This window comes from Furipterus horrens, unplaced genomic scaffold, assembly GCF_987537825.1.
Source record: "Furipterus horrens unplaced genomic scaffold, mFurHor1.1.pri manual_scaffold_4, whole genome shotgun sequence".
Lineage (NCBI taxonomy): Eukaryota > Metazoa > Chordata > Mammalia > Chiroptera > Furipteridae > Furipterus > Furipterus horrens.
This window is the reverse complement of record NW_028327174.1, coordinates 155583253-155610666: the sequence shown is the minus strand read 5'-3', so window position 1 is coordinate 155610666 and position 27414 is coordinate 155583253. Positions and strand designations below refer to the sequence as shown.

The 27414-nt window shown below is 40.3% G+C and overlaps 1 protein-coding gene across 2 annotated transcripts in view; it reads right to left on the bottom strand.

The window, feature by feature from the left end:
- Window positions 1-27414, bottom strand: part of PIP5K1B (phosphatidylinositol-4-phosphate 5-kinase type 1 beta) — a 326134-nt gene that overhangs the window by 7735 nt on the left and 290985 nt on the right. The window contains exon 14 of one of the 2 annotated variants that reach the window (XM_090275861.1): window positions 10721-10838. The exons of the other annotated variant lie outside the window; for it this stretch is intronic. Coding sequence (XP_090131987.1) covers window positions 10721-10838 — 118 coding nt within the window. The remainder of the gene's footprint in view (window positions 1-10720; window positions 10839-27414) is intronic. 2 annotated transcript variants of the gene reach the window in all.

Sequence of the window (27414 nt, the reverse complement as noted above, 5' to 3'; positions counted from 1 at the left end):
TTCTGCCAGCTCTTAACCCTCAGGGTGATGTTCTTTTTTAACTACAACTACCTTGGGGTTCAGACCCAGGACTCCACAAAAGCAGGATCGTTTTCTGTCTAGTGTCCAAGTGCCTCATTATTTGGTTTCAAGTTGAAGTTCCTTGCCGAAATATCTCCAAGGACAGCATTTTTCTCCAGGCTATCAGTAGGCAGTAAGTCCTTTCTTTCCTTATTCTTTTATACCAAGCCCTTGTTTCCATCAGCGACTCTTGAATTCTGCTTTCCCCAGCCCTGCTCTGTTTCCTTTCTATTTTATATTGTTCTCATTCTTTTGACCGATGTTCCTTCTCTTGCTATGAGAACACATTGCTTTGCCCTGCCTCACCGCTCACTTCAGGCTAAACCCCGCATCACCACACATGCACATAAAAGCTTCACAGAGCCTCACTTTGGCTCTGGAGTCCCCTTCTTCTCTGGGCCACTAGACTGCCCTGTGTTTGAAATTCAGAGATTGCTGAGAAAGCAGCCATCACGGGCTCCAGGAAGTCCTGAGTCCTTTTCCTTTTACCTAAGGTTCTATATTTGCATTTTATTATTTTCATCTCTGTCTCAAATTGGGGGTTACTTCATAAGGCATAAGTATTCGGGGGCAGATTGGAGTGAATGTTCTCTCTTTGTTCCATAGAAGCAGGAATCCAAAGCTCATCATTTTCTTAGGAGGTAAAATGACTACACACGCTAGTATAGATATTGACACACGGTGTATGAATGGAGTCAGATCTCACTGCTATGGGATCTTAGAGATGGAGGGAACTTAAGCTTAGGTCCACATTTCCAACGTTTGTACTTATAAAAAAATTTAGACTCAGAATCAAGGGTGAAATTACTCTTTCCCAAGGGCCAGGGACTGAGGGCCTTTAACTATCAATCCTTGAGGCAGAAGGTGGGACTCGGAAGGTCCTTGAGGGGCACGTGCAGTTCAGGCAAAGATGACCATGTTGTGCCTAATCTGGGAGAGTGCTTGTTGAAGTCTGAGGTGCTGGCAGCACATGGAGTGCCAGGCCTGCCGCCAGCCCCCACATGCCCTAGCAAAGCTTCCCACACCGACCAGTGGATAGATTGCTGATGAGAACAGATCCAAGAAAAAAACTGGCACTCTTCTTGGGCATCTCATGGGATGGATTTAGGATTATGGCCTCTCATTTCAAAATTGTTAGTGCAGCAGCAATATTTTAACATGGTTCCCTGCCTGATTAATTTGTTTTCCAAGGACCCAAGGGAAGCCTGAGGGCCCGGTGATTTATATCAGCTGACAATTCTACAGCAGACTTTCCAGCCCTCAGCGACTTCTGCTAATTGTAAACCCAAATGGTTGCCTTATTATCTAATAATACAGTCCTGGGGCTGCAACAGAATTCACTCTGACCCCTGCTTCTGCTGCATTAAGAAAATATTGTGGGGGTGAATATGGGCCTGGTTTCATTCAAACAGGAGCACTGCCTTCTGATGAGGCAATTGGCTTCTCTCTCACATACGTAAAAGGACAGCGTAAGATGCAGCAGCTCCTGGCCATGGTCTAGAGCAGCGATTTTCACCTTTTCCATTTCACAGCACACACTGATTACAAAAAGTATGTGGCACACCAAAACAGTATTATATTTTTTGCTGATCTGACAAAAAATAGGTATAATTTTGATTCATTCATCCCTGATGGCTATTGTGTTGGCTGTTGTCATTTTTAAATTTGACAATTTTAACAGAAAAGAGGTCAGTGCCCCTGACTAAATAAATAGTACTAGATGTCTTAAAAATTCTGGCGGCATGCCAGTGTCCCTTCTGCGGCACACCAGTTGAAAATTGCTAGTTTAGAAGGTAGAAACTCAAAGCTTTTCCCCATCAAGCCTTTCCCCTCTCAGTACTTTTAACCATTAGGGGTTGAATTATCTCCTCAAATTTCATATGTTGAAGACCTAACCCCCCAGTATCTCATAATGTGACATTGCTTGGAGATGGGGTCTTTACAGAGGTAATCAAGTTAAAATAAGGTTATTAAGGTGGTCCCTAATCCAGAATGACTGGAATTTGGACACAGTCAGACACATAAAGAAGGAAGACAATGTGAAGACCCAGGGAGAAGATGGCCATCTACAAGCCAAGGAGAGAAGTTTGGAACAGATCCTTCCCTCACAGTCCTCAGAACGAACCAATCCTGCTAACACCTTGATCTTGGACGTCTGGCCTCCAGAACTGTGAGGTGACACATTTCTATTGTTTAAGCCATCTAGTTTATGGGATTTTGTTATGGCACCCCTAGGAGATGAATACAGTAGCCATTACTGAAATTTATAATTTATTTAAAAATAAGACCCAACAGGGTGCAGCAAAAGTAGGTTTAAGTTGTGAGTATGTAAAACACAGAGTCTAGCCTACTTTTGCCTACCCTGTATATTTGGATTGTATTATACTACTTAATCTCATCCCCTGTAAGGGGTTACTTAAAAAGGGAGTTACCTAGGTGAGTGGCTGTAAGGGATGACCTAGCAAAGATTGAAAGTGAAGAAAAGGCTTTTTCCACCTTATATTTGTTGAGACTTTGTTCAAGTTGCTTCCTAAGCAGCAGAAAAGAGCATTTTCCGTGTTGAATCCCCAAACTGCTAGGGAGCCCTTTCAAAGAGGCTCAAGTGGAACTGGCCTGGATGGATGGTGAAAGGCAGCCTTGCATCCCAGGAAAGATTAGCACCTCTAGTTCTGTGCCTGACTCTAACAGCATCCTCCAGTCCAACCTGGAAGGTAGAAGATGCTGGGCCTGATGGCGGGGGCTGGCTGCCTTTGACATGCAAAGGACAAACCTGCCCCTGGTGAGCAGGCATAAAGGACACAGAGTGGAAACAGTCCATTGAGCTTAATTAGGCTTCGGTTCAAGGACTTCAGTCCCTTATCTGCCTTGGTCAGAGCTGCCTTCCTACCAGTAGGTGGCAGTAGGGTCTGCAGGAACTAGGAACACAAGTACAAGCCTGATTCAAAAACAGAGTGTGGCAGGAGCCTACTAGGGTTCACCTGGGACTCAAGTGTATTTTTTTCTCTAAGGAAAAACAAAGCTAGCTGGCTCAGAGCTGAAGGACCCTGACGACCTGCTCAGACCTGCATCTCAGCCCTGAATGTGTGGCAAGGTTTTGAAAAGACCAATGCCCTGGTCCACCTCAGGGGTTTTCTCACACATAATATGTACCCAACAGATGACTGTATCTGTTAATACATTCATTTCCCTGGAACTTTTTTGTTAGGATCCAAAATAATTTGGAAACATCTAGCCAATCTCACAATGACTTAGCCAGGGAGATGGAAAGTGAGTAGGAAGATGGGGCTGTGTGTGGTCAAAAGTAACCCACAGGCCCCTGATGAGTGAGCAGTGTAGTTGGTTGAGGAGTGTGTCCCCTGTAAATTCATGTCCCCCTGGAACCTTGGAATGTGACCTTATTTGGAACTAAGGTTTTTGCAGATGTAATTGCATCTACAAGTTAGGGTGAGGTCACACTGGATTAGAGTGGGCCCTCAATCCAATGACATGCTGTCATGGGGAAGAAGGCCACGGGAAGGTGGAGGCAGAGATTAGAGTGTCGCAAATCAAAGAACACCAAGGAGCACATGGAGCCACCAGACGCGGGAGGAAGCAAGCAAGGAGAGATCCACAGCCTTCAGAGGGAACACGGCCCTGCCAACACCTTGATCTAGAACTTCTGGCCTGCAGAACAGTGAGACAACAAATTTCTGTGTGTAAGCCCCCCAGGCTTCAGTTCTTTGTTATGGCAGCCCTGGCAAAGTAACACAGGCAGACAAACCACAGGCTAAACCCTCAGATCCCCACTCAGGGAGGCCTTACTTTTTACTAAGTGTACAGTATTTTGTGCATTCTCCCTTCTTTCACATTGTCCCAAAGGTCCCCAGAGAGTGAAGGGTATGAGCAATGACAGCCCTGTTCACTAGATCCATGCTATGATTTAAACTTGCTTCTCCTAAAATTCTCATTTTTCCTAATCCGGTTCCTTCTGAGTTTGCTATTCATTTCCTGCGGGCCCAGCATCTGATAGACCCCAAGTTCACACCATTAGAGACGGTTCTTCCTCAAACACTCTTTTCAAAGAGTTGGAAAGACTCAGGAAGTGACTAGCAAACACTGGCTTCCCATGACAAGAAAGGAGAGGAAAATGGAACCACAAAGAGAAGTGATAGGGAGCATCTGGAGACAGTGGGCAAGGGGAGAGAGACCAGTGTTAGGAGGCAAGGATAGGGAAATGATGGGGCTACCTGTGGGGGACCTGGGTGTGACTAGAGACCCAGGTAAGCTGTACAGCAGAGCTGGCCTTGAAGGAGGAGGAAAACACGTGGGTCTGTGAGGCCAGGACTCACTGTGAAGCTAGGACAGAACAGAAAAGCGACCCCAGCCTTGCAGGCTGTCATTCAGTTGCTAACTGCGCCTAATTTAACAGAAGAGCCAGTATGCCTTTATAACTCCAATGCAATTCCCTAAACTAATCCTTAGCAAGTTGTTTAATACTATTTGTTTAAAGAAACTCCTACGGGTGACCTCCTAATCCAGCCCGACAGCTTGCCTGGCTAATTGGAAGCTGGCGTCTCTTGTTTCAGCCCAGGAATCAATCCTAGGTGCCGTGGGGCTCGGGCTTGGGGTTCAGTTTCTCAGCTCTTCCACAGGAATACTGTTTGGCCAACCACTCAAGGGGGCCAAGCATTTCTGGATTAAAAAAAAAAAAAAAAAAAAAAAAAGGGCCCTATTTTACCCTTTATGAATCTCTTTATGTCTCAACAAGTGGTCAGGTGGTAGAAGGAACCAGCATTTTTGTTAAATGCCCTACAAATCAAAAGTAGCATTTTCCTCTTCTCTTCTTACTTTTCTTTTACTAAAATCTACCAAAACCTAAGCAGCATTTTTGTTTTTTTTGGTTGGTGGGAATCTAGTTCTTTGCTGAGAAGCAACAGAATTGCCACCATTTCAAATAAACACCCCTTGTAGCAGCCAACACTGGCTCAGACAAGGAGTGATTGAGACTGATACTTCACACGTATGCCATTAACCTCAGCGCAGATGGAAGCAAATCCAGAAATGCAGTTGCTCTTGTCAGAAAGTTCCACAGAGTTTTCTAAGACCCCCATGACCTAATTAAAAATGTTTTTCTTCTTTTTCATACATAATAGGCTTTTCTTGTCCATAATAGTATGATAAGCTGTTAATTCAATCATTTTTGCTTCTCTGCCATCCTTCATCCATGATCAAAAAATATTATTAACCATCCTTAAGACACAGTCAGTAATCAAGCTGTCTGGCGGCTGCACATCAGAGCACCCATCTCCAGTACCAGCATGGACAAAAAAAGTGGCTTAACTGTTTCCTCTCCTTTGCTCATAGCTATTTTTGCACTTCAAACAGCTATTTTGCAGACACTATCTAGATTATTGAGAGAATGTTAATATGGAAAGTGTAAAAAGAAAGGGCATTTCCTCAGGACTGAATAATAGAGGTAAAAAAGTCACTGTTGAGTGGCAGTCATCTTTCAAATTTCTTTATTATTAAAAAAGCCATCCTGTAGCCCCCACTTGCCCGTCCATCCTAGCTAGTCACCCATGATATTCTTCAGCTGCAATGGCTTTGTTAGTTGTTCCTTTCCCCACTAACACAAAATTGCATTCACACCAGGCAACGAAGCTGCCTTGGGAACTAACATAACAGAACTAAAATAACAGCTACTGTCAGTGCCTTAGAATATCAGGGACTATTCAAACAGTGGAATCTAGCTCTATTATGAAAACAGCACGATTGCCGATTTTAAATCAACAGAGCCTGCTCATTTCTGTTGCATTCTTTTTAATACCCTAATCTATGCCATCAACTCAAAATTCAATAGAAAGTACATCTCTGGTCACTGGATAAAATTATCTTCCAGAACACCTCCATTGATTGGAATATTTGCAAATGATTCAGATAGCCTGAAACTCTAGGGTTTGAAGGCAAATGGCCTTTTCAAAGCAGTGCAGAATAGCTAGGAGCCTGAACCAAATTTCTTAATAAGGACGACAGAACAATTAGCTGTCTTCTGAGGTACCCTATCCTTTTAATTTCATTTCAAATCCCAGGAAAAAGCAGGATAGCTGGCTTAATTTACATGCGCATAATGTGAATGGATCCTTAAAAAAAGGAAATTACAGGTGTTAATCTGGTGTGGATAAATCATCTGAGTTTAAATCATATGTTTTTAAAGGGATATATACAGTATTGTCCATTAGTACAAATAATAGCACCAGGGGATTAGGTTAAGAGAGAAATGCTGTCAAAGAAGGAGAAACATTACAGGAGAAATGTGACTATGTTTGATCACAACACTGAACACAACGTCACCACAGAAGCCTTATCTGAAGGGCAAGGAAGGCTATGATTAAGAGGATTCTAATTAGGTCAAGAGAAAGGAGAGACAAAGGTGTAAGGCAAGAGGGTTTCCCTTTCTCACGCTTTTCTTTTCCATTCACTCTTTCATAGTGTTGAGGCAAATAAAAATACTGAAGGGAGGGCAATGTGCTGTATCCTTTCAGATCTGGAAGAGCGTGCAAAATAAAAAATAAAAATCTCCAGCAGGAAAACATAACCTGGATTATAAGGTAATGGTGCTGTAAAATTTAACTACCATGAAGGCTTCTGGAAGAATATGTGATGAAACAGCAAAATCTGGAGAAACAATTAGAGCTACTCTGGACAAACCTTATATCTGCAGCTCCTTGTTATTTAGGGTAAGTCACAGCTGGTCAGAGCTGGAAGGGGTCTTAGAGATGATTTAATGATCCATTTTATAGATGAGAAAACTGAGGCCCCCAAAGAGTGATTAATTCAAGGTCAATGATTAATGAGAGGCAGAGACAGGCATAAAACCCAGATGCCTATTTCTCTCTAATTCACATCTCATTTGGCTCTGCAACAGGTGAAGGGACTAAGTTAAAGCACTAGCACAACTATGGGGGGTACTGTTTCCGGGAACCTATGAGGTCAAACTATATTCCTATTAATAACAAGGTGTTATTTGCTTTTCCTTTCTTATTCCCTGTCATGGATATTCATGTGAAGTGCTATGACATGCTATACTGCAACAAACTAATATAGAAACATATGAGAATCCAGCTTCTGCTAAGTCAGACATCAGGGGTGGCAAAAATGTGAAATAATGCCACTTTTCTCACTAAATTTATTTTTGTCCTGGACAATATAGTTATTTTCATAGAAATTTATTTAACATTTAATAGAGATGTTATTTTGAATAAATTAATGACAAATATTTAAAAATTTTCACCTATCAACTCACATACAGAAAAGCTCTTTGGGATACAAATATTTAAAAATTTTCACCTATGAACTCACATACAGAAAAGCTCTTTGTGATCCTCAATAATTTTTAAGAGTATAAAGGAGTCCTGAGATCAACAGGTAAGAATGGCTGTACTAGAACTACAAAAAAATAGAAAGGAAACAATGATGAAAGTGGAACTTTACAAAAGCTGTTTTTAACATAAAACCCCACTCCTTCCTTTTTGGACACATCTGCCACTTACAAAAACATGATTAAACATAAGACTTGGATCAATCCTCAGCAAGAAGTACAGTGATACGGTACTGCATGATTTCAAGTTCAGGTACGAGCTGGACTGGAATTTTGGCTCTGCCATTGACCTGCTCTGAGAACTGATCAGGGAAGCCTCAGCTTCCTCTTCTGCACGAATGGAGACTAGCACCTACCTCAGTGAAAGAGCTGTGTAAGAGAAGCTCCTGGACAGTGCCTGGCAGGTGGTCATGTGCTTAGTTTGGCTGTTATTGTTCTTGCTCTCCCAACAATAGCAAACTGTTTCCCTTACACCCTTCTTCTTGAACTCTCACACTCTGTATTGAAATTTAAAGAGAATCAATGCTTATTAACCTGAATTTGTCTCCATATTCTTTTCCCTCTATATTTTCCATTTCCTATTACCTTGTTGTCTGACTTTGTTTTTTTTTTTGGATGAGTCACTTAACTTCTCCTGGTCTAATTTGTGTATTGTAAAGGAAGCTTAATTTCTAATCCTGGCAGCAATTACGAGTATGGCTCAGGGCTAGTCTCCACTGGTTTGAACTCCAGAGTCATTGACTATTGGCTGTATAGCCACAGGCAAATTGCATAATCTCTGTGTGCCTGATTTCCTTACTGCAAAAACTGAAGCTAGTAACCACATCGGCCTCATAGGGTTATTATGAGGATTAAATGTGTGTGTGTGTGTGTGTGTGTGTGTGTGTGTGTGTACACAGTGCCAAGCATGTAGAAAAAGCTTAAAAATGTTTCACAGCTTATTATTACTAGCTACAAAATAAGATTAGATATTTTTTTCTCTAATCTTGGTGAGAAGAATTTCCACTGTGTTTTAACTCTCTCCATAGCCTGACTCTCCTCTCCCTTCCCTTTCCTGTCCTCCAGTGCTTCTGAACCACAGCAAAAGCTGTGCTGGGAAATCTGGTCAGCAGACCACACCAGCCAGCTAACCACCACTACTGTCTCTTTCAACTCCAAACTCCCATGATTCCTTGTTTTCCTAATTGGTCCTCAAGGGCTCTCAATACAACCAACGATTAATACTGCAGTGTTTCCCTATGGCTTCTGAGGCAAGCGTTACCCTTTTCTGAAATGCTTTGCTTTCAATATCAGACATAAAACAATAAAACCAAATAAATAGTTAGCAGGGTTCTCACAAATGAAACTGATAGTACCAAGGTGGAGCAACCAAAATGATTAGGAATAAGGGATAATGGATAAGGAACAGGTACCAGCAATGCCATTTAACCACCTTGTGAACTGACATTCCATTCAGGAATATCACATGCCCCTGGGTGGTGCAAACCTGGTTTTTGTAAAGATACAAGGGGCATGAGTTCTCATCTCATGAAGATGAGGTTTCAGTTGTTCTTTCATTTCAGCTTTCTTGATTTCTACTTTTTTAAAAGGGAAATGCAAATTAGAACAAGATATAATTTTTCACTCATCAAATTGGCAAAGATCAGAGTATTGTTTTAAAAGAAATAAAAATTTAATTTTTCCACTGATTATATAACATGCAGTTTTAAGTGAAAGAAGAATAGACTACATGACCAGTAATTCCTTCCTATTTTAAAATTCTATCATATATGTATATATATATGATTTCTACTTTTGGATGAGATCAAACTTATGAAACCAAAAAAAAAAAAATACTATAAATATATTTTTCCTATTTAATTCCCTGTTTTCTTGGTTATGCTGTACAGATATTACAATATACTCTATACCTTACTTTTTAAGAGAATAAGGGCAATGTGGAGAAGAGCATTACTGAGTGTGAAAAAATTCTATTTGCCACAACCAGGATATTTAAGTGTTGTAAAAAATTAATCCTTTCATAATATTTTTTGGGGGGCTTCTGTTTTATATATTGGGTCAAGGGACATCTCTCTGCAAAGGAAATGTTTGGGCTGAGACCTGAAGGAAGTGAGGGAACAAGTATGGAAGAGCTAGAGAGTGTCTAGAGAGTAATAGTCAATGAGGCAGAAACATGTCTTGGTCTGTGGGAGGACCTCCAAGGAGGCCAGTGTGTCTGAAACAGCATCAGAAAGGAGAATATAGGCAGAGGAGGAGGTCAATGAGGTAGGGGAGACCAGACTGGATAGGGCCTGGAGGACTGGATTTTACTCCAGGACAGATGCGAAGACTCTAGGGAGCGTTGAATTGAAGAGTAACATTTTGGGTGATTATGTCCTGTAGAGTACACTCAGGAAATGCAGTGCTCTGTTGGGGGATATGGAGAAGCATAAAATGGGGTATGCAGAAGTGCTACTCTGAGACAGTGGTATTGTCCAGCTTGCACACTGAGAGTGATGTGGTGTCCTGGCTCAGACTTGGCAAAACTTGAAAAAGCAAAAAACTCCAAATCAACATCTCCCTGTTTCATGAGATCTGGTGCAGGTGTACAAGAATGTTGAGAACAAGCATATGTACTTTTCAGAGAAATTTTACAGTCCAGTCATTAAGAGTCTAGGCCTCATCTAACGATGCAATTTTAAGCCTTTAGGGACAACGTGATGGACTCTGAAGGGTGTCCACACACATGATCACTCATGATTCTCCAAGCAGCTTCATGAGGTGGGTAGGGCAGGCATTGTTTCCCTTTGCTGGCAAATAAGGACACATACCTGGAGAAGTTCCTGCCCAGATCATATGGCTGGCTGGTGACAACTGAGGGAGTGAGTGAGCCAAGATTCTTGATACTGAATTCAGGTTCTTCCCACAACCTGATTCTGTGCTGCTCAGGCTACCCATTTTTCAAGGCAGTCTTACCCAAATGAAGAAGACTCACACACAAGGGGACAGAGTTGAGTCATAGAAGATGTCACTTTGGGAATAATACCGAGGAGCTCCACTTTGCCTCAACATTAAGTGATCTGTTCTTTTGTTACATGTGGTGATTTGGCATTTTAGCCTAGATATTCTTTTGCGTAGTGTCCTACATAAACAGTGGGAAAACATGGCTTGTGAAAAGATGCACCATTTATAGAAGTCACTGGGTGCCACTGTTTCCTTTAACACCCAAGCACGTCTGGCCTTACAGAGCGTGTTCTGTGTAAACCATGACCTGGGTCCATTTGTAAAGCAGAAGGGAAGGGAAAGAAACTAAGAATTACTTACTAAATAAACGTCGAGCACGGAGGCATTATCATCCTCTATTTCCAGGGCATTTGGCTCAGAAGTCAAGTAGATGGTCCCCTCTTCCAAGGTAAATGTTGAACTGGAAGGTAACCCTTTGCTAGAAAAGTAAAGAAGAGTAATGATGAGTATGTGGCCTACAGAACAAAATCGAAAGACACCTCCAAAGTTGTGGCTAAAGAGGCTGAGGGTGGGAAAGCTTTTTGGAATAAAAAAATTTGAGTGTTGGAAGGAAATCTGGTTACACCTGGAGATCTGCTCACTTGAGGTTTAAATAATTTAGTTTTACTAACAGCGAGTTTTCTCTGTCTCCTTTGGTGGATGAATCATTTCCTCACATTTCTGAGAGGTTGTTTGTGGGTCTGTTACAGAAACAGGGGAGTCCAAAAACAAACCCCAGAGTTTGTGGCTGGGAGATAGGGAAAAGGAAGCAGCTTTCAGGATGCCTTTGGATGCCTTTGCATGCCTGGGGTTAGTGGTGGAAACTTTGTTGCACAAATATCTGCTTTGAAATTTCCAAGGCCCAGGAAGATGGGAGGGGTCTTGGACCATGGGATGGTACGGAAAGAGCCTACAGAGCCTGTGTAGGGTTCTGTGAATGGTCAGAACTGGTGGCTACACCCACTGTGTCAGAGGACACAGTCAGGGATTTAAAAGCAGCTGCAGACATTTTTAGCGGGGTTCTCCAGGCTGTTTTAAGGGAGGCCTCCAGGCTGCTTTAAGAAGGGCTCTTGCCATGCGGTATTGAGAAGGAGAGGAGATCCACGCGGTTTGCAGGAAGAAGGCAGTTTACAAGGAGGCTGAGAATCCACACGGTACTGCATTAAAAGTTGGAGGGCACCATGGTGCAGAAAGTACCTCCCCAATCAGAATTGAATGATTGGCAGCTACTGGTAAAGCTGAACTGGGTCTAGGAAGTCGGGAAACAGTATCTCTAACTTTTCTAAAACTAGCCTGGTTTGGTAGGGGGATGCAGAACTATGTGTTTGTGGGTGTTTTAAAGAACATAAGACCTAGCGGCAGAAATCCACAAATAATCTAAATATATATCTGTTAAATAAACAATTCTTTTTTTTTCCCAATAAACTCTGGTATTAAGAGTTATAATTCTCGTGGCGGGCGGGCGGGCCCTTAACTAAACAGCTCGTGGGTTCTATTTCAATTGGAGAAGCCCAGGGGTTCTGTTACAGGTCCTGTGCCTCGCCAAGGGGAACTTCTCTGACTCTCACGAACCACTGGTCATCTTTGACATTGAATAGTTGGTTCTCCATGCTTAAGATCTTTTCTCATAGTACCCCTGCTTTGCTAGTTCATCAAAGATAACCTTGTGCTTCGTTCTCATTAGCATTGACGATTTCTTTCTATTGTTTTCTCTATTTCTGGCAAGAAAGGTTTAATTACAGCCATGGCTCTCACACTTCAATGTGCATCCGAATCCACTGGAGGCCTGTTAAAACCCAATTTCCAGGGCCCCACTTCCAGTTTCTGATTCAGTCGGAGCCCATGGGTTTGCATTTCCAACAAGCTCTCAGGTGATGTTCCTGCTGTTAGTCCAAGGCCTACACTGTGAGTAACGATGAATTACATAAGTACATAAACAAATTACATAAACACAGAGCATTGCATTATGTGCTTTGTGGGGATAAGCCTACACGTACCCTTAGTAACAAAGGAACATATGCAGACAGTCATATTGGAGAGTCATTTATGAAGGGAAACTGCCTTGTTTTGTCATGATACCAGTGCTCACTGTTTAAGTAATTGGTCCATTTTCATAGTATTTAAATTGGGAATTGATTTAAGGGCTCAGAAATGCACAACCTTTCCCTCACTGAAATAAAAGATAAAAGTTAGTTATGTTTTTAACCTGTGGAAATTTGCCATGGAATGGTTTTGTGGGAACCAAATAGCTGCAGACAATGGTGGAAGAGTGTGACACCGGTGTTAGACAAGCTGGGAGAAGGGGGACTAACTCAGCACTGGGGCTGTGGCTTTCCCTGGGCAGTAAGTACGTGGGGCTGAGAGCAGGAATGCAGGAGACAGGCCTCCTCTCTCACCTCCCCCGTGACCAGGGCCTGTCCAGTTCTGGGCTCAGCTCAGAGCTCACCCCTTCTGAAAACTCCCATCTAAAGTCATCCTCTGAGTTTCCTATCTGAGCCGCCCAGCTGGCTGGGAGATTACTGAGGACATTGTACTCTCCTGTTCTTTCCTCGTCTGGGAGCTACACACAATTTATTTCTATTTATTAATGGAAGATATATGAAATAGTTAAGAAATCCTGACCTATACAATATCAAAAATAACACTTGTGAAAAGAACTCGGTGATCATAATAAGTAAATTTTTCCCGATTATCATAAAAGATCTAAAGAGAAAATTGTAAAACTACAAACCAGGGTTAGGAGGAAGTAGAGGTGGAATCTCCCATGAGTCTTCCTTGGATTATGTTTGAGAATGTGGAAATCAAAGGACTAAAACCACCTCAACTTTTAGTTTGATACATTTTCTCCTAAATTCTGGACACAGAGTCTGTTCCAATTGATTTTAAAGAGCAGGGTGAATGTGCCCTTTTCCCATCTAGCTGTTGACTTTGTATATAAACTATCAAAGATTTCTTGGGTTAAGTAAACCACCAGTGGCGAAGGGCTGTTATTTTGAGAGGCACTCTGTAGCAATAAACATTGACTGGGTTTTTTTGGATCAAAACAATGATGCAGTCATGTACTTTATTTGACTTTTGCCTTTCGACTGTTAAGATGCTATTCACTGCCCCGTGGGTAGAAAATGATCCTGCCTGGTTAAGCTTTATGAGAAAGATAAATTCTTTATCTACTTAAAGATCAACATGAAAAGGTGCTCAGAAAATATGTAATTGTGGTGTGCCTCTTAATTTTTATTTCTATTTTTTTGGGGGGATTTTGTAGTTTAATATAATTAAATACAAACAAAAATATTTAATTTATATTTATATAATTAAAAACCCTCTAGCCCTGGCTGCTGTGGCTCAGAGGACTGAGCACCAGCCTGCGAACCAGGTGGTTGCTGGTTTGATTCCCGGTCAGGGCACATGCCTGGGTTGCGGGCCAGGTCCCCAGTTGGGGGCACACAAGAGGCAACCACACACTGATCTATCTCTTCCTCCCTTCCCCTCTCTCTAAAAATAAATAAATAAAATATTAAACAAATAAACAAACAACCGCCCCCCCCCAAAACCTCTAATGACTTCTGGATTATTTTGTAAACATATAATTTATTTGATGAGATTCAAAACTAAGTTTTCCCCTTCTTGTCTGAATTTGTAGTTATGATTTTTATTATTTCCCTCCTAAGATTAAGGGTATAACCGAGAATATTCTATTGATAGACGTGCTTTTCTTTTTAAAATTATTTAAATGGCACTACTTGTAGTGTAAAATATAGTCAAAAAGTAATCCTTTTCTTTCTACTGTCCTCTTGTGATCCAGAGATTCACCTCTCTGAAAGTAAACCCAGTTTGCAAATATTTTTCAATCTAATACTTATTTTTTTAATTTTTGGAAACCATGAGTAAGCTACTAGCATGTTTAAGACAAAACAAAAATAGAAAAGAAACTTAGAGTATTCTTTGGGATTTAACAAGTACATTTATGAATTATTTTAGTTGAAATTAAATATGATCACAGAAAAAAGAAATGCCCAATTTCCTCAGCATCAAATGGTCAAAATTTGATAAAATCTAATAGGCATATTAAAAAAAAAATTGTTATTTACAATGTCTTCCATATGTATTAAAATAGTATCCTATCATAGTAAGTAGAATATTCGGAGCATTAAATTTAGGGGTCAAAAATGAGAATCATAGGGACTTATATTAAATTATTTAAAGAACTCATAATTCAACAATGAAAAGGTAAATAACCCATTTTATAAATAGGCACAGGATCTCCAAAGAAGATACACAAATGGACAATAAGCACATGAAAAGATGCTCAACATCACTAGTCATTAGGGGAATGCAAACCAAAATCCTAATCAGACAGCACTTCGTACCCACTAGGATGGCTATAATATAAGAAACAGACAAGCAAGGTTGGAGAGGATGTGGAGAAATTAGAGCCCTCCTATATTGCTGATGGGAATGTAAAATAGTGCAGCTACCCTGGAAAACAGCTTCATGGTCCTTAAAACCTTTTGAGCCAGCAATTCTATTCCCAGATATATACCTAAGAAAAAAGAATAAATATATGTCCACATAAAAACTTGTACATGGGCCTGGCTGGTGTGGCTTGGTTGGTTGGAGCATTGTCCCATAAACTGAAAGGCTGTGGGTTCTGTTCCTGGTCAGGGCACACACCTAGGTTGCAGGTTCATCCCTGTGTGGGGGAGTGTATGAGAGGCAGGCGATCAATCTTTCTGTCTAACATCAATGTTTCTCTTCTCTCTTTGCCTCCCTTCCCTTCTCTCTAAAATCAATAGGTATGTCATCAGGTAAAGACTTAAAAAAAAAAACCCATTCCCATTATTTGCCTCTTAAAATTCCACATATTAAAAAACAAACCTGTACATGAATTTTTATGTAGAATTGTTCATAATAGCCAAAAAATGTAAATAACACAAATTTCTACTAACTGATGAATGGATAAATAATTCTCACAATGGAATATTTTGAGGCTATAAAAAATAATGAAGTACTGATATATGCAACAACCTTGAAAACATGCTTAGTGAAAGAAGCTGATCATAAAGGATCACCTATTATATTATTTAATTTATGTGAAATGTACAGAATAGGCAAATTTATAGAGACAGAAAGCAGATTAGTGGTTACCAGGGGGCAGGCATAGGTGGGGGATAGATAGTGACTGCTATTAGGTGTGAGATTTTTTTTGGGGGGGGTGTTGAAAATAGTCTAAAATTAGATTCTAGTGATAATTATACAACTCAGGGAATAAACTAAAAGTCACAAACTATATACTTTAAGTGAATGACTTTTACAGTATGTGTAATATATCTCAGTAACATTTAAACAAAACAAAGCTTTCATGAAGCGCCTAAGAGTCATGATTCTAGATTTGATCTATCAGCACGTGGTATTGAAAGTACCAGAAATTTGATGGCATAGGTATTTTAGGTCACATTCTACAATGATCTGTTTTGAATAAAGCCCTGATTTATTTGCCAGTCATTCAAAAAAACTTATCTTTTTCCTAATAGAGAAAAAAAATTCTAGTCCACTTGACAACATGAGAGAGATAGGCTCTGAGGTTTCAGCCTGAGGTGAAGAGACCACGTGTACAGCCAGTGGAGCCTGGAGAACCTTCTGTAATGTCACAGGGCCAGTGCTGGTACAGCACAGAACTCAGGTAAAGGGACCTCTGCCTTGGACGATACCTAGCCTAGAGGGTGCAAACTGCTGGCTCACAGTCTGGCTATGAAAAGTGTGTTTTGGACTCAAAGAAGTTTTCTGAAGTTGAATTATCACTGAATTAAGAAATAAGAAATTCCCACCAAAAAGTAAAACAAAACCCCAAAACCAGTTTTTCCACCACTTCTTTTTTTTTTAAGTATATTTTATTAATTATGCTGTTACAGTTGTCCCAATTTCTTTTCCCTTTGGTCCCCTCTGCCCAGTACCCCACTTCCCTCCAGCAATCCCACCCCCTTTAGTTCATGTCCATGGGTCATGCATATAAGTTCTTTGACTTCACCTTTTGCTATATTATTCTTTTTTTCCCTTTAGATAATTTATTTGTTTATTTTTAGAGAGAAGGGAAAGGAGAAAGAGAGGGAGAGAAACATCACTGTGTGGTTGCCTCTCACTTGCATCCCTAACTGGGGACCTGACCTGCAACCTAGTCATGTGCCCTGACTGGCAATCGAACCAGAGGCACTTAGCTCGCAGGCTGACACTTATATTATTCTTAACTTCCCCCTGTCTATTTTGTACCAACCAATTATGTTTCTTAATCCCTGCACCATTTCCCAGCCCCCCTCCCAGCTGATACCCCTCCAAATCTGCTCCATACGTATGATTCTGTTCCATTCTGGTTGTCTGCTTAGTTGTTTTTGTTTTTATTTTTTAGATTCTGTTGTTGATGGTTGTTAGTTTGTTGTCATTTTAATGTTCATAGTTTTGATCTTTTTCTTAAATATGTCCCTTTAACATTTCATATAATAAGGGATTGGTGGTGATGAACACCTTTAGCTTTACCTTGTCTGGAAAGCACTTTATCTGCCTTTCCATTCTAAATGATAGCTTTGCTAGATAGTCATTTTGGTTGTAGGTCCTTGCTTTTCATCACATTGAATACAGTATTCCCTCACTTATCACGGGTATTACGTTCTAGATCCTGCCCTCTGCAATAGGTGAAAATCCATGAAGTAGAAACCTTACATTTATTTTAGTATTTATATATATTTTAAGGCTTTATAAACCCTTCCCAACACTTATAAACCGTTCCCAGTTCCTTATTAACCTTTCCCACTCCCTTATTAACCTTTTCCACACTTTTATAAACCCTACTTATGTTCTTAAACATATTCTACACTCTTAACGCTATGTAACTTTAACAGCATACATATACAGTACTGCAAAATCCCACAATATAGCAAAAAATCTGCGATAAATTAAATATTTTAAAAAATCCCGCAATACAGTGAGGCCGCAATAAGTGAACCACGATATGGAGAGGGACTATTGTACTTCTTGCCAGTCCCTTCTTGCCTGCAAAATTTCTTTTGAGAAAGCAGCTGATAGTCTTATAGGAACCCCTTTGTAGGTAATCTCTGCTTTCTCTTGCTGCTTTTAAGATTCTCTTTATCTTAAACCTTTGGCATTTTAATGATGATGTGTTTTGGTGTGGTCCTCCTAGGGTCCAACTTGTTTGGGATTCTCTGTGTTTTCTGGATTTGTATGTCTATTTCCTTCACTAAATTTGGGAAGGTTTCCTCCATTATTTTTTCACATAAGTTTTCAGTTTCTTGCTCCTCCTCTTCTCCTTCTGGCACCGCAATGATTTGGATGTTGGCATGTTTAAAATTGTCCCAGAGGTTCCTAAGCTTCTGCTCGTATTTTTAAGTTCTTGTTTCCTCATTCTGTACTGATTGATTGTTTATTTCTTCCTTATGTTCCAAATCATTGATTTCAACCCTGGTTTCCTTCCCTTCACCATTGATTTTGTGTGGTTTTCCCTTCATTTCACTTAGCTTAGCCTTCACTTCTTCCCTTCTGTGTTTGCTGTACTCAAGCATATCTGTCAAGTCTGTGAACATCTTTATCACCAGTGTTTTGAACTCTGCATCTGTTAGGTTGGGTATCTCCTCGCTTAGTTCTCTCACTGGAACCTTGATCCGTTCCTTCTTTTGGGCCATACTTCTCTGTCTCCTCAACTTGAGAACTTTCTGTATTTACCTCTGTGTCTTAGGTAGAGCTGTTGCACCTGTTAAGTTGTAAGGGGTGGAGCCTTAGGTATTCGTCAGTATGGGCGACCCAGTTCACCATGTTGTGGTGCTGTATGTGGGGGAGGGGTCTGAGAGAGAACAATGCTGCTTGCTCAGCATTCTCCCCTTTTCCAAACTTCCGTTTGGGACTGGCGCGTCTCTGGCTGTTGCCCTTGATTTCGTTGCCAGAGTGGGTGGGTCTGCAGACGTTCTAGGGCTGTGGGGACCTCTAAATAAGCGGATTCTGCTGAGAGACTGGCAGTTTCTTCTCTGCTCCAACCCCCACTGGTTTTCACAGTCAGGAGCAATGAGGCTTTATTTTCCCTGGCACTGGAACCATGAGCCATGCTGTCTGGTCTGCTGCTGGGAGTGCTCCCCAGGTGTCCCTCTCTACTTATTTTAAGGTGTTACGTACTTTGTTTTCCACTGGCCTGCCACTGCAGCTGCCTCTGCTGCTGCTGGTGCCACACTGCTTCCTCTCCATCCAGGCTCTGCCCCTCTTACCTGTCTGGATGAGTATTTCTTTTTTATATTTTTGTTTGTTGGACTTACATGCAGATAGATTTTCTGGAACTTCTGGTTGCCTCTAGTTTTGAGATAGTTATATTTCTTCTTAGTTGTGGAGGGAGATGCAGTGTGTCTACCTATGCCTCCATCTTGGCTGAAGTCTTCCACCACTTCTTACCAGAAATCAGAACAGCTGGCAACTCAGAGCCCATAGTTCTGAGTGGCAATGAGGTTGTGGTTGCCTCCTTTACACTGGGCTTGTTCTCTCCAGTCTCTAGGATCCCTACTACTCTCTAGTCTGTGTTATACCTGGACTGTTCTACTCATTTCCAATCTCTCTCTCTGGCCATTCTGTGTACTCGTCAGCCTAGCACTTCTTCACAGATAAGGAAGTGGAGGCACAGGGAGGTGCAGTGGCTTTCCCAAGGTCACATTGTAAGTGAATAGAGTTAGGCACCTTTTCTATGGTCATCTCCGCTGAAATTTGTCAAAACCAAGGTAGCTAAGGCAACATGCCTATGAACTTGAAAATAAACCAGCAACAAGTGCAGTATATGATGCTTGGTGTGAGTTTGGTGATCTTCATTCTGCTAAGACTAATGATGGGCCAAAATGTTTGAGAAAAAAAGTAGATAAAATATGCTTTACAAAACGACATTTTTTGTAGTTATAATATCTTTAATATATTAAATTGTAAACTGGATGTTTTATAACAAATGAAAACCAATGATCACAGTTTGAAACTGCATATTATTTGTTATTTTGCATTTAAAACATATATGTATATTTCAGTACAATTTCTTTTTCAAAAATTTATTTGGGTAACATTGGTTAATAACATAATATGTTTCAGGTATGTGATTTTTATAATACATCATCTGTATATTGCATTGTGTGCTCACCACTGAAAGTCTAGTCTCCTTCCATCAGTGTATATTTGACCCTCTTTATCATCTTCATCATCCCTTACCCCACTTTCCCCTAGTAACTGCCATACTATTGTCTGTGTCTATAAGTTTGTGTGTTTGTTCATCTGTTGCTTTGTTCTATATCCCACAAATGAGTGTCATCACATAGTTCTTTTCCTTTTCCATCTGACTTGTTTTACTTAGCATTATACTCTGAAGATCCATCCATGTTGTTATAAATGGCAGTATTTCATCATTTTTTATGGCTGAGTAGTGTTCCGCTGTATATGTGTACCATATGTTCTGTATCTAATCATCTGTTAATGGACACTTAGATTGTTTCTATGTCTTGGCTATTGTGAATAATGTTGCAATTAACATAGAGGTACATATCTTGATGAATAAGTATTTTCAAAAATTTCAAAAAGAGTAATTGCTGAGTCATATGGTAGCTCTATTCTTTTTGTTTCTTTCTTTGTTTTATTCTGGTAGCTCTATTCTTAATATTTTGATGAATCTCCATAGTGGTTTCTATAGTGGCTGCACCAATTTACATTCCCATTAGCAGTGTACAAGGGTTCTCATTTCTCCACATCCTCTCCAACGCATATTTTTTTGTCTTATTGGTAGTAGCCATTCTAACAGCTATGAGGTGGCATCTCAATATGGTTTTGATTTGCATTTCCCGTATAGCCAGTTGAGCATCTTTTCACATAACTGTTGGCCATTTGTATGTCTTTTGTCTGTATATGTGTCTGTTCAGATCCTCTGCCCATTTTTTAAATTTGAGTGCTTATATTTGTTGAGTTGTATTGGTTCTTTATAGATTTTGGATATTAGTCCCTAATTGGGGGTATTGTTTGCAATACCTCCCACTTCTTTGGTTGCCTTTTTTTGTTTTGTTGATAGTTACTTTTGCTGTGCAGAAGATTTCTAGTTTGATGTAGTTACACTCACTTATTTTTGCTTTTACTTCCCTGGACTCTGGCATCAAGTTCAGAAAAACCTTTTAGAGACCCAGGTCCATAAGGTTAGTGCCTATATTTTCTTCTATTATTTTACTGTTTTCAGATTTACCAAGTCTTTATACACTTTGAGTTTTTTTTGTTTTTTTGTTTTGTACATGGTGTCAGACAGCAGTTTAGTTTAATTCTTTTGCATGTGGCTTTCCAATTGTTCCAACACCATTTATTGACAAGGCTTTCCTTTCTTCATTGTATGCTTTTGGATTCTTTGTCGAGAATTAGTTGCCCATATATGTGTTTATTTCTGGGCTCTCAATTCTGTTCTATTGGCCTGTGTGCCTATTTTTTATGCCAACATCATACTGTTCTGATTATTGTAGCTTTGTAATATAATTTGAAGTCAGGGAGTATGATACCTCCAGAAAGCAACATATTCTTGTTGTCAAAGAATTAAAAATAGAATTACCATATGATTCAGCAGTCTCACTTCTGGGTAGGTATGCAAAAGAACTGAAAGGAAAGCAGACTCTCAGGTATTTGTTCACCCAGTGTTATGGACTGAATTGTGTCTCTTCTCTCCCCTGCACCCAATTTTGTATACATTTTTGTATACTGAAGTCCTAAACTCCAGTACCTCAGAATGTGTTTGCACTTGGAGATAGGGTCTTTAAATAGGTAATTAAGGTTTCATGAGATAATTGGGGTGGGCTGTAATACAGCATGACTAATGTCCTTATAAAAAGAGGAGGTTAGGACATAGACACAGAGAAAAGTCTGTGGAGATATGGCCATCCTACAAGCCAAAGAGAGAGACCTGAGAAAAAATCAGCCCTGCTGACACCTTGACCTCAGATTTCTAGCCTCCAGAACCATGAGAAAACAAATTTCTGTTGTTTATGCCACTTCATCTTTGGTACTTTGTTATGGCAGCCCTAGCAATGTAATATACCTGTGTTTACAGCAGCATTTTTCACAGTAGCCAATAGGTGGAAGCAATCCAAGTGTCAATCGTTAGATGAATGAATAAACAAAATGTGGTATTATATACCATGCAATATCATTCAACCTTTAAAAGGAAGCAAATTCTGTCACATGCTACAACATGGGTGAACCTTGAGGATATTATGTTAAGTGAAACAAGCCAGTCATAAAAAGATGAGTATTGTATAATTCCATTTATATGCAGGACCTAGAGTTGTCAAATTCATAGGAGGTGGAAAAGAGTGCAGGGGGTCTGGGGAATAGAAAGTTGTTCATAGGTATAGAGTTTCTGTTTGGAAAAATGAAGAGTTCTGGTTATTGGTTGCATAACAATGTCATTGTATTTGATATTACTGAACTGTGCACTTAAAAATGGCTAAGATGGTAAATATTATGCTATGTGTAGTTTACCACAATTATAAAAAGCAACATGTTTAAAAAATAACAAATATCTAATATTTAACAAGAACAAAGTTATTTAAGCTTCTACTAGTTTAATACTTAAACAGTGACATATATGGAAAAACTCTGTAAAATATATAGCCCTATGTAATTAGGCATTTATATAGTTAAGTCCCACTAGGATGTTCTGAATAATCTGACTTATTAATACGTCTCAGCATTGAGTAAAAACTATATAGCCATTTCATTAATATTTTTATTTGTCATCCTCATTATTCAGTATATACTGAGTGAGATCAGAGTACAGAAATGGCATGCCACTTCCCTGAAATCTTAGATTAGGTACTGGCTACCACCTAAGAAAGGATAAGAATACATTTTAGGGAAACAGACACCTGAGCTGATAACTCATGAGAGGCAGAGCATGAGCTTTAGACTCAGATAATTTAGCTTTGAATTCTGGCTCTTCTACTTGTTTGTGATATTGGATGCATTTTTTAATCCTTCTGAGTTCGTTTCCTACATGTAAAATGAGAGTAATACTATCAGATGTGTGGGGTTATGGAGTGATTAGTGATAATAAATATTTGACACAAACACTGGCTTAGGTGCTAGGATGTAGCAGAGATCAAAATAAGCAAAAAAATTTCTCATGGAATTTACATAGTATTGAGAAAGACAATGAGATAAATACTTAAAATATATATTTATGTGGTCCAAAGTGCTAAGGAGAAAAATAAAGTATGGAAAAGAGATAGAAGTGAGTGAGTGGCTTAGGCGAACTCTCCTAGCTCTGTCATGGGAATTTGTAGCATCTCAGGCCTGAGTTAAGACTCTAGGAAGCACATACGTGTGTATGCCCCTATACTCCAAAGTATCTCATTCAATCCCCTATACTAGGGCTGAGACGGGAACCCCCCTTTCCTGCTTGGTCTCTCTAAAAGTTCACATTCTAATTGACAACTCTTTTCTTGGTCTAACATCTTTGAAAGGCTGGAGGTGTGTGGGCAGCTACCTACTGCAAAACTGGTTTTTGACCACTTCCTTTGCAAGTCCTGTAGTTTCATACTTTGCTTTTGTTTTGGGCCTCAGCAGAAACTGATAGTAAAAATATATCATTTTAACATTCATGTTATTTTTAGCAAAGAGATTAGTAAAGGTTATACACATTCTTGAAGATAAAGATGTATTTTTTCCTAATCAAAAACACAGGACATAAAACTACTGCTGTTTTCTTACTGTACTGTTGGTCTCCTGCGAACAAGCCTATTTGGAATCAATTTCTAATTTTTCTGAATGAGGGTTCCCCAGATTCTGTTTTAGGGGTAACTTATAAGTGAGGGCGCCTTTCTTGGGAGGAATGCCCTCAAAACCCAGTGGTCAAGTCAGAGGCCCTGACATTCTGCAGCCTCATAGCTTGGGAAGATTCATTTCTAGAAGCATTGTTAAAGATGTGACTGTGTTTATGGGTCTGGCTACCTGCCTGGGTTCTGCACCATCAAGTTTGGCCACAATTCCCTTAATTCGGACTGAGGGCTAATTGCACCTCATGTGCAACAAGGCACACAGCAGACAATGTGCAGCTCTGTTCCTCCCCAGGAAGAGCAGAGCAGCTGCCAGTCCTCTTCAGCTACTCTTCTCTGTGAGGTCACAGGCTTGTCAGAGATAAGAGGGACAGGAGGGGGGATTTCACGTGCTCCTAGCAGTGTCTCTGAGAGCAGACATTAATGGTTCTCTGGTGCCATTTACAAAAATGCTCCTTTCTGTTACCAGCAATATTAGCTTGGCTTCCCTGGAGAGCATTAGCCTGGCTGCACTGCTGAAAAGAGTCATAAATTTTATAGCCTGAAACACTCTGATTTCTGTTTGCAGACCTACTGAGTGTTTTATGGCTAATTCGCATGGGGGCATTTAGTCAGAAAACATATGTTACAATTCATAGTTTCTTGTCTTTTAAAAGTCATCCTCTCAGTGCACATTACCTCTAAACAGAAGCTAATGACCTAAAGAAAAGACATTAAGAGACGCTTTCTGGTGACAGGCAGCTGGGGTGACTGCAGCTAAATCCAGGGACAGTCTCATCAGTGGCTGCATTACTAGAGGCAGTTCCTATGGCTGCGTCAGTTGTTCCCATGAGGCAAGCAGAAATCACGTGGTTCCCAGAGGCAGTGTGGTTGCATCTTTGATTGACCAGAAATGCAGCATGTTTTGGGCATTATTCTTGGTTGTGTGGCTCCCAAATAGAGTTCTCAGATCTCCAGAGATCCTATGAGCTATTTAATATATTTCCAGTGAATTTCTTTTCCAGAATCAGTTCTTTTTTTTTTGGGGGGGGGGGGGGAAGTAGTCTCTCCTTTTCTATATTTTTGCAAGAGATTGTGTAGAATTGGTGTTATTTCCTTCTTTAAATGTTTCGCCCTGGCTGGTGTGACTCAGTGGATTGAATGCCAGCCTGTGAATCAAAGGGTCCAAAGGGTTGCTGGTTCAGTTGCCAGTCAGGGCGCATCCTGGGTTGCAGACCAGGTCCCCAGTTGGGGGCACTCAAGAGGCAACCACACATTGATGTTTCTCTCCCTCCCTCCCTCCCCCTCTCTCTAAAAGTAAAATAAATAAAATCTTTTCAAAAAATAAGTGTTTTATGGGATTTGTCAGTGAAGGCATCTGGACCTGAAGATTTATTGTCCCAAAGTTAAACATTTAAAAATTTTGTTATTTTATTGATTTGAGAGAGAGAGAAGAGGGGGAGGGGAGAGAGAGAGAGAGAGAGAAACATTGATTTGTTATTTTTGTTGATTGATTCTTTTTTTTTTTTCAGATTTAATGTGTTTTATTGATTAAAATATTACATTTGTGCCAATTTCCCTTCCCTCTGCTCCCTTCCACCCGGTGGCCCCCCTCCCTCCAGTTGTCCCCCCCTTTTAGATTATGTCCATTAGTTGTGCATACAGTTCCTCCCAACCTCTCTCCGTCTATTCCATTCCCTCCTACCATGATCCCCAATTCCTATATCATCTCCCTCCCTCTCCCCACTCCCCCTCCCTGTTGACCTCCCCCCAATATGCTTCCCGTACCCACAGTTCCTTTTCCACTCTCGTTGCCTGTTTAGTTTGCCTTTGTTTCATCTCCCTAGCTTCTGTTTTTTAAACCAGTCCCTTTAACTTCTCATATAACAGTGGTTTGGATCTAATGAACTCTTTCAGTTTTATTTTGTCCTGGAAACACTTTCTCTGTCCTTCTATTCTGAATGACAATTTCGCTGGATAGAGTATTCGTGGTTGTAGGTTTTGGATTTTCATTACATTGAATATTTCTTGCCAGTCCCTTCTTGCCTGTAGGGTCTCCCTTGAGAAGTCAGCTGATAGTCTAATTGGGACCCCTTTGTACATAATTCTTTTCTTCTCTCTTGCTGCTTTTAAGATTCTCTCTTTATCTTTAATTTTTGACATTTTGATTATAATGTGTCTTGGAGTGGTTCTCCCTGGGTCCAGTCTCTTGGGAACTCTCCTTGCTTCCTGGACCTGCAAGTCTATTCCCTTCCCCAAGTCTGGGAAGTTCTCCTTTATTATATTTTCACTCAATTTTTCAAGTTCTAGTTCATCTTCCTCACTCTCTGGCAAACCAATGATTCTTATGTTGGGCGTTTTATAGCTGTCCCAGAGGTTTCTGATCCTCTCATTGTTGCTTCCCATTTCCTCTCGCTGCATTGGTTGACTGCTTGTTCCTTCTCCATATTCCAGTTTGTTGAAATGAACTCTGGATTTTTTTTCCTCACCATCTGTCTCGTATGTGGTTTTGTTCCTTTTGTTATGAATGTTTTTCGCTTCTTTCTTATCTTTTTCCTGCTCTTTTGTGAATTCTGTGAGCCACCTGATAACAATGGCCCAGAACTGAGCCTCTGACAGGTTTCTTATCTGTTCATCTGTCAGGTTCTCTATCTGTTGCCTGGTGAGCTGTGCCACCGGGATTTCTATAGTTGTCTGCCTCATTTTGACAGATGCGTTTTGTTTTCTTGGGCCGGTTGTAGGGGGCAGTGCCTGTGTACGCGTCACAATCCAGCGACCGGTGCCTGTCTGCGACCTATTTCGCAGCCCTGTGGTGCTTTCTTTGGGGGCGGGGGTCCAAGATGGATTCACACAGTTATTCCGCTAGGAGACCGGGATCCGTCCTCCCGCCCCCCTGGGCCTCACTGTTCAAGGCGATGCGGTGGCTGCTTTCCCCAGCGCTGGGGTCGCGCACTGCCAGGGGCTTGACTGCAGCCGGGATTTTTCGCCGCCCCGCCGCAAACAGCGCTGCCCTCTTTAACTCTTACCTGCCCAAATGGCACCGCTGGTTTATAACTTCATATGTTGGGCTTCCGTGTAGTTTTATTTTCTGGAATTTCTAGTTATCCTTTGTTTTGAAGTAGTTGTATTCCTCTCTAGTTGTAGAGGGAGACCTAGCGTGTCCGTCTAAGCGTCCATCTTGGCCGGAAGTCCAGTTCTTCTTTTTTGCTGCTATGAACTCTTACAGTCAACTCTTCCTGAGTCATCAGTTTATATTAATTGTAAATTAAATTGCTTTATTCATTTATAACATAAATGTGTGCTATCTGGTTATTCAAAATGAAATGCATTATTGATTTTTCTTATTTTGTGTAATTTCCTCTATATTCACCAATGTTTATTATGTAATACTCCTCAGTTGAGGGGAAAAATAAAACAGCTCTAATTACAAAAAAAAGGGTCATCCTCTTACTGCTTTAATTTTTAAAAATCAAAGTAATATCATAATACAACATATAATACAGATAACTTACGACAAAATAAATAACCTCCTGCCCCTAACCCCCACCTCATTACTTCCTAGGGGCAGCACATTTTATGATTTCTATTTTAGCTCTTTTGGTGGTTCCTTCATATCTTTTTTCATTATAATCATATACTTTAATTTTTATTTTTAAAAATTAAATTTACTTTTTATTTTTTAAAATTAAATTTACTGAGGTGACATTGCTTAATAAAAGGAATTGCTTAATAAAAGGACAGGTTTTAGGTGTACAATTCTATAATATGTCATTTGTATGTTGCATTGTGTGTTCACAACTCTTAAGTCTCCTTCCATCACCATTTATTCCCCCTTTACCCTGTTCTACCTTGCCCCACACCCTTTCCCTCTGGAAATCACCATCTGTTGTCTGTGTCTATTAGTTGTGTGGGGTTTTTTTGTTTGTTTATTTGTTTTTGATTTTTGCTTAATCCCTTCACCTTTTTCACCCAGGTTCACCAACCCACTTCTCCTCTGACAGCTGTCAGTCTGTTCTCTTCATCTACGAGTCTGTTTTTATTTTCTTAGTTTATTTTGTTCACTATATTACATCTATAAGTTAAATCATATGGTATTTGTCTTTCTCTGACTGGCTTATTTCATTTAGCATATTACTCTCCAGCTCCATCCATGCTGTTGCAAAAGGTAAGATTTCCTTTTTTTCTTTTTACTGTTGAGTAGTGTTTCATTGT